The 14655-nt window shown below is 36.3% G+C and overlaps 1 protein-coding gene across 6 annotated transcripts in view; it reads left to right on the top strand.

Moving 5' to 3' along the window:
* PHF14 (PHD finger protein 14) overlaps positions 1-14655 on the top strand; it is a 145793-nt gene that overhangs the window by 17768 nt on the left and 113370 nt on the right. For all 6 annotated transcript variants that reach the window (XM_084897097.1, XM_084897098.1, XM_084897095.1 and 3 more), the window contains 4 exons: positions 882-1026; positions 9359-9518; positions 12831-12942; positions 13438-13575. In XM_084897097.1, coding sequence (XP_084753223.1) covers positions 882-1026; positions 9359-9518; positions 12831-12942; positions 13438-13575 — 555 coding nt within the window. The remainder of the gene's footprint in view (positions 1-881; positions 1027-9358; positions 9519-12830; positions 12943-13437; positions 13576-14655) is intronic.

The following is a 14655-nucleotide window of genomic DNA, read 5'->3' on the forward strand; positions in this document are numbered from 1 at the left end:
ATCTTTTTTTTAGATGGTTTTCTGTACTTGTAAATGCAGATATACCTAGGTAGGTACTCATGTATCTGTCATCCAGTAGTTGGATGAGCTTGGAGCTTCTGAATTCCCCTTATACACATAAGGATTATATACAGGATATTCCCCTGTAACTATGCCATCACATACATAGTTGCTTAGATGTTATCTTGAATTGGTTTATTCCTGTTTGATATATGTGTGTCTTGTCTTCCCTAGCTAGGATTATAAGTTTCCAAAGAGTAAGAGCTTAATGTGGTATACTTTTTAAAAATATATATTTTTATTTATTTATTTATTTATTTATTTATTTATTTATTTATTACAGAGAGGAAGGGAGAGGAGAAGGATACAGAGTTAGAAATATAGATCAGCTGCCTCCTACACAACCCCTACTGGGGATGTGCCCACAACCAAGGTACATGCCCTTGACCGGAATCAAACCTGGGACCCTTCAGTCTGCAGGCCAAACTGAGCCAAACCGGTTTTGGCTGTTGTATACTTTTTAAACCAATGTTTAGGATGAATAAATACTTATGGGTTAATTTTTCCTTCTAGTTTAAGGGATTAGACTATAATTCAGAATGGAAAAGCAATTGTAGATTTTGTTAGTTGCATGCTTGTTTTTTCATTTCCTAAGAAGAAAGTATATGGGACTTGAAGAGAAGTGAAAAAATAGAGGGTACTTATAGGGTTCTTTGTCAAAGAGGTGTACTTCTCAAATGTAGCATACCTTGAAATTACTAAAAGAATGGAGAATGCAGCATAATTATGGAAATGCATAAAATAATTTAAGTGAGGATTCCATTTATTAAAATTATCTTTTAATTTAAATATGTGATTTTCTGATATATTTTAATAATTAGGACTCGCTGATTCTTGAGAAGAGTCAAAACTGGAGTTCTCAAAAAATGGACCATATTATGATCTGCTGTGTTTGTCTTGGAGATAATAGCGAAGATGCTGATGAAATAATCCAGTGCGACAATTGTGGCATTACAGTTCATGAAGGTAATTTTGCTTTGTTTTTTTTCTCTCTCTTTTTTTTTTTTAGAAATGGCTGATTGACACTGCATTTAAAAAAGTATAATTAGCTCTTTGACATTTGTACTATTTTAAAGATTTTTCTGTATTTCATGATGATTCAATTGTTGTAAGACATACTTAAAGTATGATGGTATTATTTTTCAGGTTATGTTAACTTTAAACATTTTTAAAAATATTTATTACTGGAGTGAAACTGGTTAATAAGATTATGTAAGCTTCAAGTGTATAATACTATAATACATCATATATATGTTATATTATGTGCTCATCACACAAAGCTTAGTCTTTCTATCATCACATATTGGACCTTCTTTACCCCCTTCAATTTCTCACCACTCTAAATGTATTTTTAAATAATTAAAACAGAAATGTTACAGTATTTCTTTGATGGTCAGTGTTATATTTTTTCTTCATGGCATTTTTTATTTCTAGTTTTTAAATAAAATTCAGAAAAAGTCTAATAAGTTAGTCTAGTAGAATGCATTGCAGTGTTTAAAAAGTTACATTCTAAGTCTAGCAATTAATATGCTTTCTTCTTTCATAGTTATTTTTAACTTTAAATTTGAAAGGAAAATAAAGTATTTTTCCTGATTATAATTTTTGAAACTTCTTTGTTATATATATATTTTTACTTAACATTTTTATTTTAATGTAATTTCTGACTCAGAAAAGTTGTAATACAAAGAATTCCCATAGTTATTTCACTCAGATTTTATAGATGTAATATTTTACTATACTTGTTTTATCTTCTCTCTCATATAACATTTTTTTCTAATATCAAAGGGAGTAAACTATAGCCATATTTTTTATTTCTTAAGAAAAAGGGCATTCTCTTCTTACATAAGCACATAAGTATCAGTCAGCAAATTTGCCCTGATAGAATACTATTATCTAATCTAAGGACTGTATTTACATTTTAGCAATCATCCCGATAATGTCAGCTCTAGCAAAACAACTGGATTCAGTTGTTTTGACTATTTAGGCACCTTTAATCTAGAACATATCCTGCGTTTTTGTGTTCCATGCCATTGGCATTTTTGAAGAATACAGGTCAATTCTTTTTTAGAATATCTTTTATTATGGGTTTTTAACATTTATTTTATGTTTTCTCATGATTAGTTTCAGCTTATGTGCTTCTGGCAGGATTCTCAGGGTATCATATACTGTTTTTTTGTCTAGTGGCTGGTGATGTTACTTTACTTAGTTGAGAAGTTGTCTTCTAGGTCCCTCTGTGGTAAAATTATTATTTTTTCCTGCCAGTTAAAAATTATTACTTTTTTCTATCAGGGCCATGGTTTCCATGAAACAGTATTTCTCCGGCCTTGCCCTTAGCTGTCTTTCTGGTATTACAGCTGTCACAGCCCTCCTCCCAGATAGTCCTGGGAGTCTGCTGGGCCTGTGGGGCCTGCTGGGCCTGTGGGGCCTGTGGGGCCTGTGCTGTTAACCCATCCTCTTGCCTTTATATGAAGCTGCCCTTTCTTGCTGCTAAGGCTCACTGTTAGAATATTTTCTCTTTCTGTTATTTATTCTCCCCCCCCCCTCCCTCAGTAATGTTTGTTAAGTACCTATCATGTACTAGGCTTTCTTAGGTTTTGCACATGGAAAATAAACAGGATATAAAAATTGTTGACTTCATGGAGCTTAAAGTTTGGTGAGAGAGACAAACAATGAAAGAAATAAAATAATGACTAAATCTATATTAGGTGGTGATCTGGAGGACAATAAAGCAAGACAAGGAGTGTTTGGAATGCTATGGGTGCAGGAGGCTGAGTAGACACGTAGAAGGTGGGAATCAAGGGGACAGTTTAGAGGGACCATTTCAGTGATCCCGGAGAGGAACAGGTTTTCAGGTAGATAGTACAACTATGGTTTTTAAACTGTCTTGGTATAGGTAAGATGTTGGGACTAGAGATATAAATTTGGGACTCATCAGCTGCAGATGTTCTTTAAAGCTATGAGACTGGCTGTGCTTTCTAGGGTGTAGAGAAGTGGTCCTAGCACCTCAGTGGTTGGGGAACACAGGGCTGCCTAATAAGGTAGAAGAACCATCCCTGTGAAATCTGAAACTGACCCCTTCAGCTGGAGGACAGGAAGCCGCTGAAGAAACAGGCAGATCACCGCAGATTGTAAGCTGGCGGGTTTACTAAATCAAGGAAAATAGGAGGCTTGTCATGGGGAGCCCCAAGACTGGTAGTTTTCTGTACCTGCTGTCCAGAACCTTAAAAGTTTACATAAAAGCCTTAGCTGGGGTCAGTCACATGCCAAGTCCAGATCATCTCATCAGCACATTTTTACCTGTGTCCTTGGGCAGCTTCTAGGGCAAGGAAACACACATTCCAAATACAGGGGAGGGAGTGGGAAGCCCCCACTTGCCCAGGTCCTGTTCCTGAGTCAAACCTGTGAAAACCCTCCCCAACTGGCCTTTGCATGTTAATTTGTTACTTGCTTTACACTTCCGTTTTCATTTTTGAATAGGTTATACTTGTCTTTTCCTCATTGTTTATTAGAATTCTTTTTTTAAGTGTTAATCCTTTGCCTGCTGTATGTTACAATTATTTTCCATCTTTGCAAATATTTTTTTCCACTCTGTCCTGTATTTTTTCACTTTTCACTTGTGGTATTTTTCACTGTTTAGAATGTTCTTTTTTATCCAGTCACATTTGTAGATCTTTCTCCACTAGCTTTTAAGTCCTTAAATGAATTTTCTTTTTTTCTTTTTTTTTTTTTTTTTTAAAGAAGATCAATTTTTTTATTTTATTTTATTTTAATATATTTTATTGATTTTGTACAGAAAGGAAGGGAGAGAGATAGAGAGCTAGAAACATCGATGAGAGGGAGTCATCGATCAGTTGCCTCTTGCACACCCCCTACTGAGGATATGCCCGCAACCAAGGTACATGCCCTTGACCGGAATCGAACCCGGGTCCCTTCAGTCCCCAAGCCAACGCTCTATCCATTGAGCTAAACCGGTCCCGGCCCTTAAATGAATTTTCATCTAAAATTAATTAATCCAGAGAAAGGGAAATTTTCTAAAGCACAATAAGAAGCTAGTGTTGCTAAGGTTTGTTTGCTTTTTAAAAATTCAAGTGCTTAAATGACAGATTTTCATATTGTAATTCATCCATGCAACTCTCCCTTAAACATCCCATGGTTAAAAATGAACACTTGAATGAATGCTTTATTTCAGAGAGAAACAAATTATCCATCCTATATAATAAAAGCCCAATATGCAAATCAATCAAGTGGCAGAACAATCGATCACTATGATTTGGGTATAGTGATGATTGGGAGAGGGGAATGTCATTAAACTATCTCTCTCATATGGACACTACACAAAATATAAAACTCTACATTTTAAATTAAAATAACTGTAAACCTAAAAATATAAACTAAAATATACATTTTATATTATAGGTAGTCCTGTAAAACGCTTCTCACAGATAATGGTATATTCAAAATAAATAAAATCCTAAAGCTTTGCTAACCTTTATTCTCTTTATTCCATACTCCTGGCAAAATTTTTGTGGTGGAACTGGTCCATACTTAACTCACTTTGGCTCACTTGGAAGAGATTCATTGTGGGTGTTATGGAATCTTATTTGGAACCCAAAGGCTTCAATTGTGTTTTTTGCCTCTTGGAAATCCATAATTTTTCTATATTTCCAGGAGTATGGAATAAAGAGAATAAAGGATAGCAAAGCTTTAGGATTTTATTTATTTTGAATATACCATTATCTGTGAGAAGGGTTTTACAGCACTACCTTATTATATAAAATGTATATTTTAGTTTATGTTTTTAGGTTTACAGTTGTTTTAATTTAAAATGTTAACCCAACTGGTCATGATTTTCTTTTGCTTCTTCCATGTATTTTCCTAACCCTGTTAATATGAATCAGATTAGATAAAAATAAACCCTACAGCCAATGGATAAGAAGGGAAAACACTCCCTTACAGTGCTCACTACTCCATCTGTAGTAACTTTTCATCTGTTATACAAGTGCGCACTGAGCACCAGGGGACAGACAGTCAGTGCAAGAGTTGCTCCCCAAGAAGGAGGCGACTGGGAGTGACCATCAGGGGTTGGGGTGGGGTTGGCCGGTGAGCAGTGCCAGGCCACCAGCCAAGACAGGTGCTAGTGTGGGGGCACTGATTGCCCCACCCACCGGTTGCCCTGCAGGGGGAGGCGACCGATGATGGGGGCAGGGCCGGCCAGTGAGTGATGCCCGGCTGCCAGCCATGGGGGGGTGCCAGCAGGGGCCCCCCCCAATCGCCTTACCCACAGATAACCCCACAGATCTGCCCTGATCACCAGCCAGGTCTAGGGACTCTACCCTATCTAAGAACAGTCTCTTAGATTTAAAAATTAAAACCCGGCAAGGCTACTCTTAACACTGAAAAAACAGGATGATGCAGCGATGACATGCACGGACTCTGGCATGCACATTTTGTGGTCAGCCCTGATTCTGACACTTATAAGTATATGACAAAGCCAATTACTTAACTTCTCTCTGCTTCAGTTTTTCCACCCATAACGGGAAAATGGTACTACTGCCTAAGAAGGATCATGTTATGAACTACGCTTTATAATCGGGGCAAAAAACGTAGTTGCCCATACAACAGCAAGATGCCTTTCACCCGTATGAAAAATATGGTCACTGGTGCTTGCAGCGTAGTGGATTGTGAGATGGATGTCTGACTGCTTGTTTAGGCCCAATACCCAGGAATGAGGCCTAAACTGGCAGTTGGACATCGCCGAGGGTACAGGATGGGCTGAGGGACCCCCCTCCCATGCAAAAATTTTGTGCACTATAATATACTAGAGGCCCATGCATGAAGTTCTGAAATTCATGCCTGGCAGGGGGGGCTGGGGAGGGGTAATGGTGGGGAATGAGTGTCCCTCAGCCTGGCTGGTGCCCTCTGGCAGTCCAGGACCTTTAGCTCCGTCTGTCTGCTTGCTCCTTACTGCTTGGCTCACTGCTCCTTACCACCCACCTGCTCACTCCTAACTGCCTGCCTGCTTGCTCCTTACCACCTGCCTCCTCGCTCCTTACCACTTGGCTCGCAACTCCTTAGCACTATCACCGCTGTGCTCGCCAGCTGTGAGCCCGGCTTCTGGCTGAGCGGTGCTCCCCTGTGGGAGCGCACTGATCACCAGGGGGCAGCTCCTGTGTTGAGCATTTGCCCCCTGGTGGTCAATGTGCATCATAGTGACTGGTCATTCTGGTCGTTCTGCCATAATGGTTGCTTAGGCTTTTTTATATATAGATGAGCATTAAATAAATGTGGGAAATAGAGAACAGAGAGAAGAAAAAAACATTTCTAATAGTCTTAATATCCAGACAACTATAGTTAGTGTTTTGATGTATTTCCTTTCTCTTACCCCCCCCCACTTCTTTTCCTCCTTCTCCTTCTTTTTAAAAACACTCCTAATTAACCATAATTAAGAGGGACTTTTTAAGTTGAAGTTTTTGCTAAAAGATAGTACTCCAAATGTTGCTTTTAAATGTATGATTGTCTAATTAGTTTTCAGAGGACTCACTTCATCTAAATGTAGATAAATCTCTTTTCTTTTTGAAATAGAAGAGTTCCAAACTGTCAGTGTAAACACCTTTGTGACATGATCTTGTAACTGACTTGTAATACTAGGGTACCCCTGACTGTGTTGTCAGTCATCATGATACACTGATTACACCATGTCTGGAGAAAAATGTCAGGTCTGTGTCAGTGGATGACAGAGCATTAGGTAGTGCACTTACCAGCAATTACTCTTCAGTTCAGTAGCTGTGCATTAAATCACATCAGGTCTGCTGAGAGATATTTTCCTCCCTTTTGTTTAGTTTTCATTCTGCTGTTAGCTTAGCCCTAGACCATTTTTATTTCTTAGTGTGTGCAGAGTGTTTGCGGGGTAGGAAAGTTGGTTATTTTATGCTTTAGGATATACTACTTTTTTTTTTTTATGCTAAGCCCTGTTTTTCTTTCATAAAGAAAAATTTAATGTATTTTACAACCCTAATGAATTGCATTACATAATAATACAAGAATTTTTAAACTGTATTAAAAATGATTCTAAATAATTCCTCCCATAGAAGTTAGGATCTATTTCTGACAAGTATCATGTATTAGTTCCTTTTTCATAAATAACAATATACAATGTCCCCAAAAATGTATACACACACTTTGAACAAAGGCAATGCTTATTAAAATGCACTTCATTTTCAAAATTGAGCTATCAGCTGTTAAAGTGTCTATACATGCTTTGGGGCATCCTGTATTACTGACTTTAAAATCTTTCAGTGGATTTTCTAATCAGATGTTTAGTGATAGGGTGTTAAATAACTAAGAATTGTTTTAAGTTTTTAAATGGAAATTTTGTGTTTCTATATGTTTTCTCTCTCTATGCTGAGGAATAATTAGGATAGATATAATTAAATATATATTGCAGATGAGGTGATCCAGTCTCAGAGATGCAGTTTTCCCAGTTATATAACCAGAAGGTAGAAGACTGCAGATATTTTGGTCCCTTGTGACACATTGAGTGGGGAAAATTTCCACTTATTTGGACTGTTTATTTGCTTCCATAATTCAAAACAATAGAAACCACAGTTTATGTAATTTTTCCTAAATTATGATTTGTGTAGATTGTGTGTGTTACTTAGATGTTGATCCTAATTAGATAGCCATAGAAATATGTATTCTATGTTTTTGTGTTAAAACACGATTGATCCATCTGAAATGTATTTTATGTCTATAATTTTTTTTATGTTTACCTATATAAAACAAACTTTTTCCATGATCATACTGGAGATGCACTTTTTGCATATTCTTAGAATTAGATAGGTAAAAGAGAATGAACATTTTTTTTAATGTCAGTTTAAACTCTATTTTGTATGGAAGAAAGAACAAATATTTAAAAATATATTTAGTTACTAATTAACATGTGTTAGAGCATATGTTAAGACCTGTAACTTTGGTCTAGAGCTGAGTAATCTCAACAGGTATGGCAAAGAAATATGGGAAAGTGGCATGTGAAAGTCAAGGGAAAAACTCTGTAAAGGTGATTACACAGTGTGGGTTATTTTTCAGGGGCAGTGAAGATGAAGAAATACTGATCCACTTGCTGATAGTTTTTTGAGCTTACAAGATACCAATCTTCTAACTTACAATTAGAAATTTTCTAGGAAAGGCTCTCAGAATTCATTCTGGAGGTTGTTCCTAGGAGGTTAAATCTCTGTGCAAATGTTTGCTGTGTGTGAGGTATATTCTTCAAAAACAGAATTGAAATTTTGCTTTATTCCAAAAAAGAGAACTGCTGTGATTTTGGTGAATAAAAAGAATAAAATGGATAGTCCCTTCAGAGCTTTATTATTTTGCTAACGAAAGGCCTGGTACATGAATTCCCGCACAAGTGGGGTCCCTTAACCTAGCCGGATATCAGGGCCATTGGGGGCCTGTTGGCCGGGTCGGGTCTGCAAGCGGGCTCCATGTGTACCCGGCCCATCTCACCCAGTTTAGATCCACTAGACCCAGCAGCAAGCTAACCTACTGGTCAGAGTGTCTGCTCCCTCGTGGTCAGTGTGCATCATAGCAACTGTTGAGCGGTCCACAGAATGGTTGACCGATTGTTTGGACATTTAGTATATTATGCTTTTATATATAGAGATATATATAGATTGGTAATTGCCTTTTTTTGTGTGAATACAGATGAAAGAATTGGCTTCATAGAGAACATTATTTTGTAAAGAAAATAGATTCTCCCTTTGGATTATTGCACAACCCTTTGAGAAAGCAAATTGGCTATTTTTATTTTGTCTTATGATTTTTCTTTATATACAATATTTTGCTTACTGTTGCCTTTACTGAAAACGTGTATTTTATTAATGACAATCAATAATAACTGCTTCCGAGAAGGAAATTGTATTTCCTTTTAATTTTATGATTTTTCATTTTAAAAATTTATATCTCAACAGAAGTGATGAGGATGATGATTACCAATTACAATTTAATGATGTTAAAGAAGTTAATGAATTTTTATTACTTTGCTTATTTTGAATACTGGTGTCTAGTCTCTTTAAAATCTTTTTTTGGCATTTTATGACTTTTTTATTGCATATACTATGGTAGGTGAAAAAGTATTTTTTTAAAATGATTTCATCTTTGCATTTTGACATAAATGTCATTATTATGTAAACTATTTTTCAGAATGTTCTTTATTTCCCTTCCTCTTTTTCTTTTGTGAATTTATAAATATAAATTTAAAAAGTAAATTATTAATCATCTTTTATTTTTATTTTTTTAGGTTGCTATGGAGTTGATGGAGAGAGTGACTCTATTATGAGTTCAGCTTCTGAAAACTCCACTGAACCTTGGTTTTGCGATGCCTGTAAATGTGGTGTTTCCCCTAGCTGTGAACTGTGTCCTAATCAGGATGGAATTTTCAAGGAGACAGATGCTGGAAGGTTGATGTCATAATTATCTTGGATCAATATGTATGCTTTGTAATGTGGCAGCTTCTAACTATTCTTTTACTCTGGTTTTCTAAGTTACATACACCCTTTCATTTGATCACTTTTTTGTAGCTTGTTGGCAAAGAGTAAATGAACAATAGACTAAGGGTCAGTGGGGAGATGGGGGAAGACCAAGTTTTGGATATCTACATTTGCCTTTATACCCTTTATTCTATTTAATGTTAATATTAACTTTATGATGAGACAAGTTATAGTTTCTGACTTAGTACCTAAGGCTCGGATCATTTAAATAATTTTAATTTTCTCAAAACCACGAGCTGGTGAATATTCAAGTTTGAACTCATGTCTTCTTTATTCCAAGAATATATCACAAAACCCATATAGGGATTTAAAAGAATTTTAATTTAAAGAATTGTTCAGCTATGATAAATACTATTGGATATAAAAGAACTCTTAAAAATTAGGAGGATAACTCCTTCTCCCAGGCTGGGGTTCAGACCTTGGGGAAAGAGAAGGTGTAGTTGCGGCTTACTGGATGACAGAGTGCTCTGTTCCTGGTAGATACTTAGTAGTTGATTAGTGAATGAATAGATGAAGGACTGAAAAGAACATATTAAAAGTGGATTTCCTGTGTTGTAAAGGCACTACAAGTTCAAGGCATTTAAGAATCAAATTTGATTGATTAATATAGTTTCTATTCTAAAAGAAAGCATCTTTCTACTTAGTTTAATGTATTAAACTAAGTGAATTTAAAAGAATCTAGTGACCATTTCTATACTAGAATGACAATCCTGACTCTTTGTTTTTTGGTGGTTTTACGTGGTGCTTGTTTTCTGCTCCTTTCCCCAATCGACATCTGCCAGCATAGCTCCAAGAAAAATGGATGGTAAAGTAACACAGAAGATTATTCCTTTTTGATTTCTCTACTTACCTTAATTACAAAGTTCTAAAGTATGTGCAGCTAAACAAGTGAACAAATAATTATTCACAGCAGGTATTAATAAGGACCAACATTGCCTCAGCTCGTTGATATGCATTTTAATGAAGACTCATGTTAGTGTCCTCTCATGAGTGGTTGGGGAAAATGATACACTTGTGTGCCAATCATACTGAAATGGCAGCTTGTATCTGTAGTACTTGTGTGACTTGTACTAAGACATTTTAAGAAGGTCAGTCTGAAGCAAGCAGCCAGCTGTTAGGTTTATCAAAAGATAAACTCCTGTAGAGTACAGCAGCATTTAACACATCAGTGGAGCATGAAAGAACTGTGCAAATTAAATTGAGAAAGCTGCTTGTCGAAGATGTGTATCTTTATATTGAACTCCACAGGATGCATTTGGGAGGTTGGATTAAAATACTGTATCAAGAAAAATCTCCAAACTTTGGATTTTTTCCCACTAAAAAAGATAATTTTTAAAGATTCGTAGCTACTTTCCCCAAACCTCTATAAAATGATTCTTAGTCTTATTTCTTTAACACTCATAGTGCATCACAAAACAGAACCATGTAGCAATCATAGCCTCTTATGCTGTGATAAAGCGGAATTTATTGTTAATATATTCACAAGGGTAAGAGAGATTTGCCATCTCATTTTTACTCTCTTTCTTACAGAAGTGATATAAATCTTTTTAAATTTGAAAATCCATTGATCCATCTTTTGTTAATCATAAGCAAACAGAAATGGAGCGTCATTTAATTTAAAAAGTTCAGAGCAATTCAACCAGTGTCACTCAGTGATTGAGCTTCTACCTATGAACCAGGAGGTCACAGTTCGATTCCCGGTCAGGGCACATGCCTGGGCTGTGGGCTCAATCCCTAGTAGGGGTGTGCAGGGAGAAGGCGATCAATAATTGCCTCTCATCATTGATGTTTCTATTTCTCCCTCTCTTCTTTGAAATAAAAAAAAGTATATATTTTTTAAAAAGGCTCAGAGCAGTTAAAAAACACACAACAGAATTAGAATCAACTTGTGTTTATTTGTTATTTTTAGTGTATTAAAACTTTGAGCATTCTTAATTTAGTGTTGCAGCATCATTCAGACTTAAAAAAATTTGTATGTGGGGGGATATAAATTTTAATACATAGGTTGTATGGTGAAGAGATGAATGAGAGAGATACTACTTCCTTATCTTTTTTTTTTTTTTTTTTTTTTTTAAAAGGCGATTGTTACATGATCTTAGAGCAGTTAATGCTACTATGCATACCATGGGAGCTTTACAACCTGGACTTCCAGCACCTTCACAAATCCCTTTATTTATTTATTTATTTATCTATCTATTTATTTATTTTTAATATATTTTATTGATTTTTTACAGAGAGGAGGAGAGAGGGATAGAGAGCTAGAAACGTCGATGAGAGAGAAACATCGACCAGCTGCCTCCTGCACACCCCACATTGGGGATGTGCCTGCAACCAATGCACATGCCCTTGACTGGAATCGAACCCGGGACCTCTCAGTCTGCAGACCAATGCTCTACCACTGAGCCAAACCGGTTTCGGCACGACTTCCTTATCTTTTTTTTTTTTTTTTTTTTTTAATATATTTTATTGATTTTTTTATAGAGAGGAGGAGCGAGGAATAGAGAGCTAGAAACATCGATGAGAGAGAAACATCTACCAGCTGCCTCTTGAGGGATGTTCCCGCAACCAATGTACACGCCCTTGACCGGAATCGAACCCGGACCCTTCAGTCCGCAGACCGACGGTCTACCACTGGGCCAGAGACTTCCTTATCTTATTGTAACTGCTCTGTACAGTTTACTGGGAAGAGAGTCAAGATGCATATCAAAAATTGTTTTAAAATATGTCCTCAGAGGATTTTCCAACAGCCTTCAGAAAAAAATAACAAGAATAATTTTACCTAATTATTGCATAGGAACTTCACAGTTCTTCAATTAGTACCCTTAATTCTCAAAGTACTTACAATAATGAATGTGAATACTTTTTCACACATATGAAAATGATGTTTTGTTTCATTTGAGTAATGGTTTTGTGCAGATATTTAAAACTAACAGGTAAGTGGTAAATATAGTGAATTTTAAGTGCAAGGCAATCATAGTTGTTAACTCTCAGCTTTGGCTGAGCGGCTGGACAAGTCGTGCTTGTTGTAGTCACTCTTTCTGTAACTAAATATCATTCTATACATGTTCCATATTCTTCAGATGTATGTCTGAGATTTTGAAATCTGACCATAGAATTCTTTCAGTAGTTATTCGAAATGGTATATATATTTTATGTCTACTTTCCACGTGGACATTTTATAAAAAGGGTTTGATAGAAAAATCTTATGTTTTCTCCTTATAGATGGGTTCACATTGTTTGTGCCCTTTATGTTCCTGGAGTAGCATTTGGAGATATTGACAAATTACGACCAGTAACACTAACTGAAATGAATTATTCCAAATATGGTGCCAAGGTGAGACAATGTTTTTGATGGTCTAAAATAGAAAGTTTTTTCTTACTAGTTTACACGGCTTTTTACTTGCATTGTTGACTATGGAGATGCTTGTTAGTAATCATACTGTTTGTATAGCAGTTAAATCTAAATCATTTATTATTTATAGTAAAGTTTTCTCATATCTAAAATGGAAATACTATAGTACCTCATTCACATATTAATATGTGCAATGTGCTTAGAATAATGATATTCTATGTGCAAAGTGCTTAGAATAATGCCTACCACATAGTAAGCCCTCAAATAATATTATCATCATTATTATGTTGGTGGAATTATGGTTTATTTGAATCACATAGAGACTTTTTTTTTTTCCATATATACCCTTGGCTTGCCTACTGTTGTTTATATTAATATAGTATTGATTCACTACTTGTATTTTGTGGATGCTTTTAAGAGAATGCTATCTCCTAGAAATATTTGTTTTCTGAGCTATTTCCTGTTATCCCATTGTAGGAGTGTAGCTTCTGTGAAGACCCTCGTTTTGCTAGAACTGGAGTTTGCATTAGCTGTGATGCAGGTATGTGCAGGGCCTATTTCCACGTGACTTGCGCCCAGAAGGAAGGCCTGCTTTCGGAGGCAGCAGCAGAAGAGGTAGGTTTATTTAAACCTATAGTTGATGAATACTTTCATGAAGCTTCTCACGACTGCTATATCCTACATCAGGTATCATCAGAAATTTAACTTAAAAGTTTATTTGCCTAGATCACTGGTCTAAAACTTAAAGAGTTAACAATATACCAGTATATGAGTTTTTTCCAGTTTTACAGCAAGTCAGATGCTTGGAAGACTTGTTAAAATTTTGGTAGTGAGATCTAATAGATGAAGTGAAACATAATCCAAAGTGTTTTAAAGCATTAAAATGTCAGCATATCCTACATAATAAAAGGCTAATATGTAAATGACAAGATGGTGGAATGACCGGTCACTATGATGTGCGTTTACATCAGGGAGCAGACACTCAACACAGGAGCTGCCCCTGGTTGTCAGTGTGCTTCCACAGGGGGAGCACTGCTCAGCCAGAAGCTGGGCTCATGGCTGGAGAGCACACAGCAGTGGTGGGAGCCTCTCCCACCTTTGTGGCAATGCTAAGGATGTAGACTGACAGCTTACTAAGCCTTCAGTCAGACATCCTTCCAGGGCTCCCAGACTACTTGAGGGTACAGGCCATGATGAGGGACCTCCCCCCACCAACTGCATGAATTTCGTGCACCGGGCCTCTAGTTTTATATGAGAGTCTGAAATTGTATTTGGGTAATACTCTTGCTCTGTTACTCTCTAAATAAAACCACTACCTTGTCTTTAGAATCTACATTTCTATCTCTTTACAGTTATTTTTAATTCTATAATTTTCCTTCTAAGTTTATTGTCTTTAGATTAAGCAATCAGTTGTTTTAAAAGCATGTTTTGGTATATACTATTTTTATTCTTAATTCTCTCACAAGCAACAGTGGCGATATCCAGAGATAATATAACATAATATGATCAGCATAGTTTATCCCCATTTTGACTGGGTTCCACTCCATTGGAAGGAGGAACAAGGAGAGTAAGAGTAGGCAGTTTTCTTTGAAGGGCATGGAAATTTCACACCTCATTGGCTGGATCTTATCACATGGTTATATCTATCTGCAAGGAGGCTGGAGCAGAGCATTTCCAACCAGATAGCCATGGATG

The sequence above is a fragment of the Pipistrellus hanaki genome (assembly GCF_964339955.1).
Source record: "Pipistrellus hanaki genome assembly, chromosome: 10".
NCBI lineage: Eukaryota > Metazoa > Chordata > Mammalia > Chiroptera > Vespertilionidae > Pipistrellus > Pipistrellus hanaki.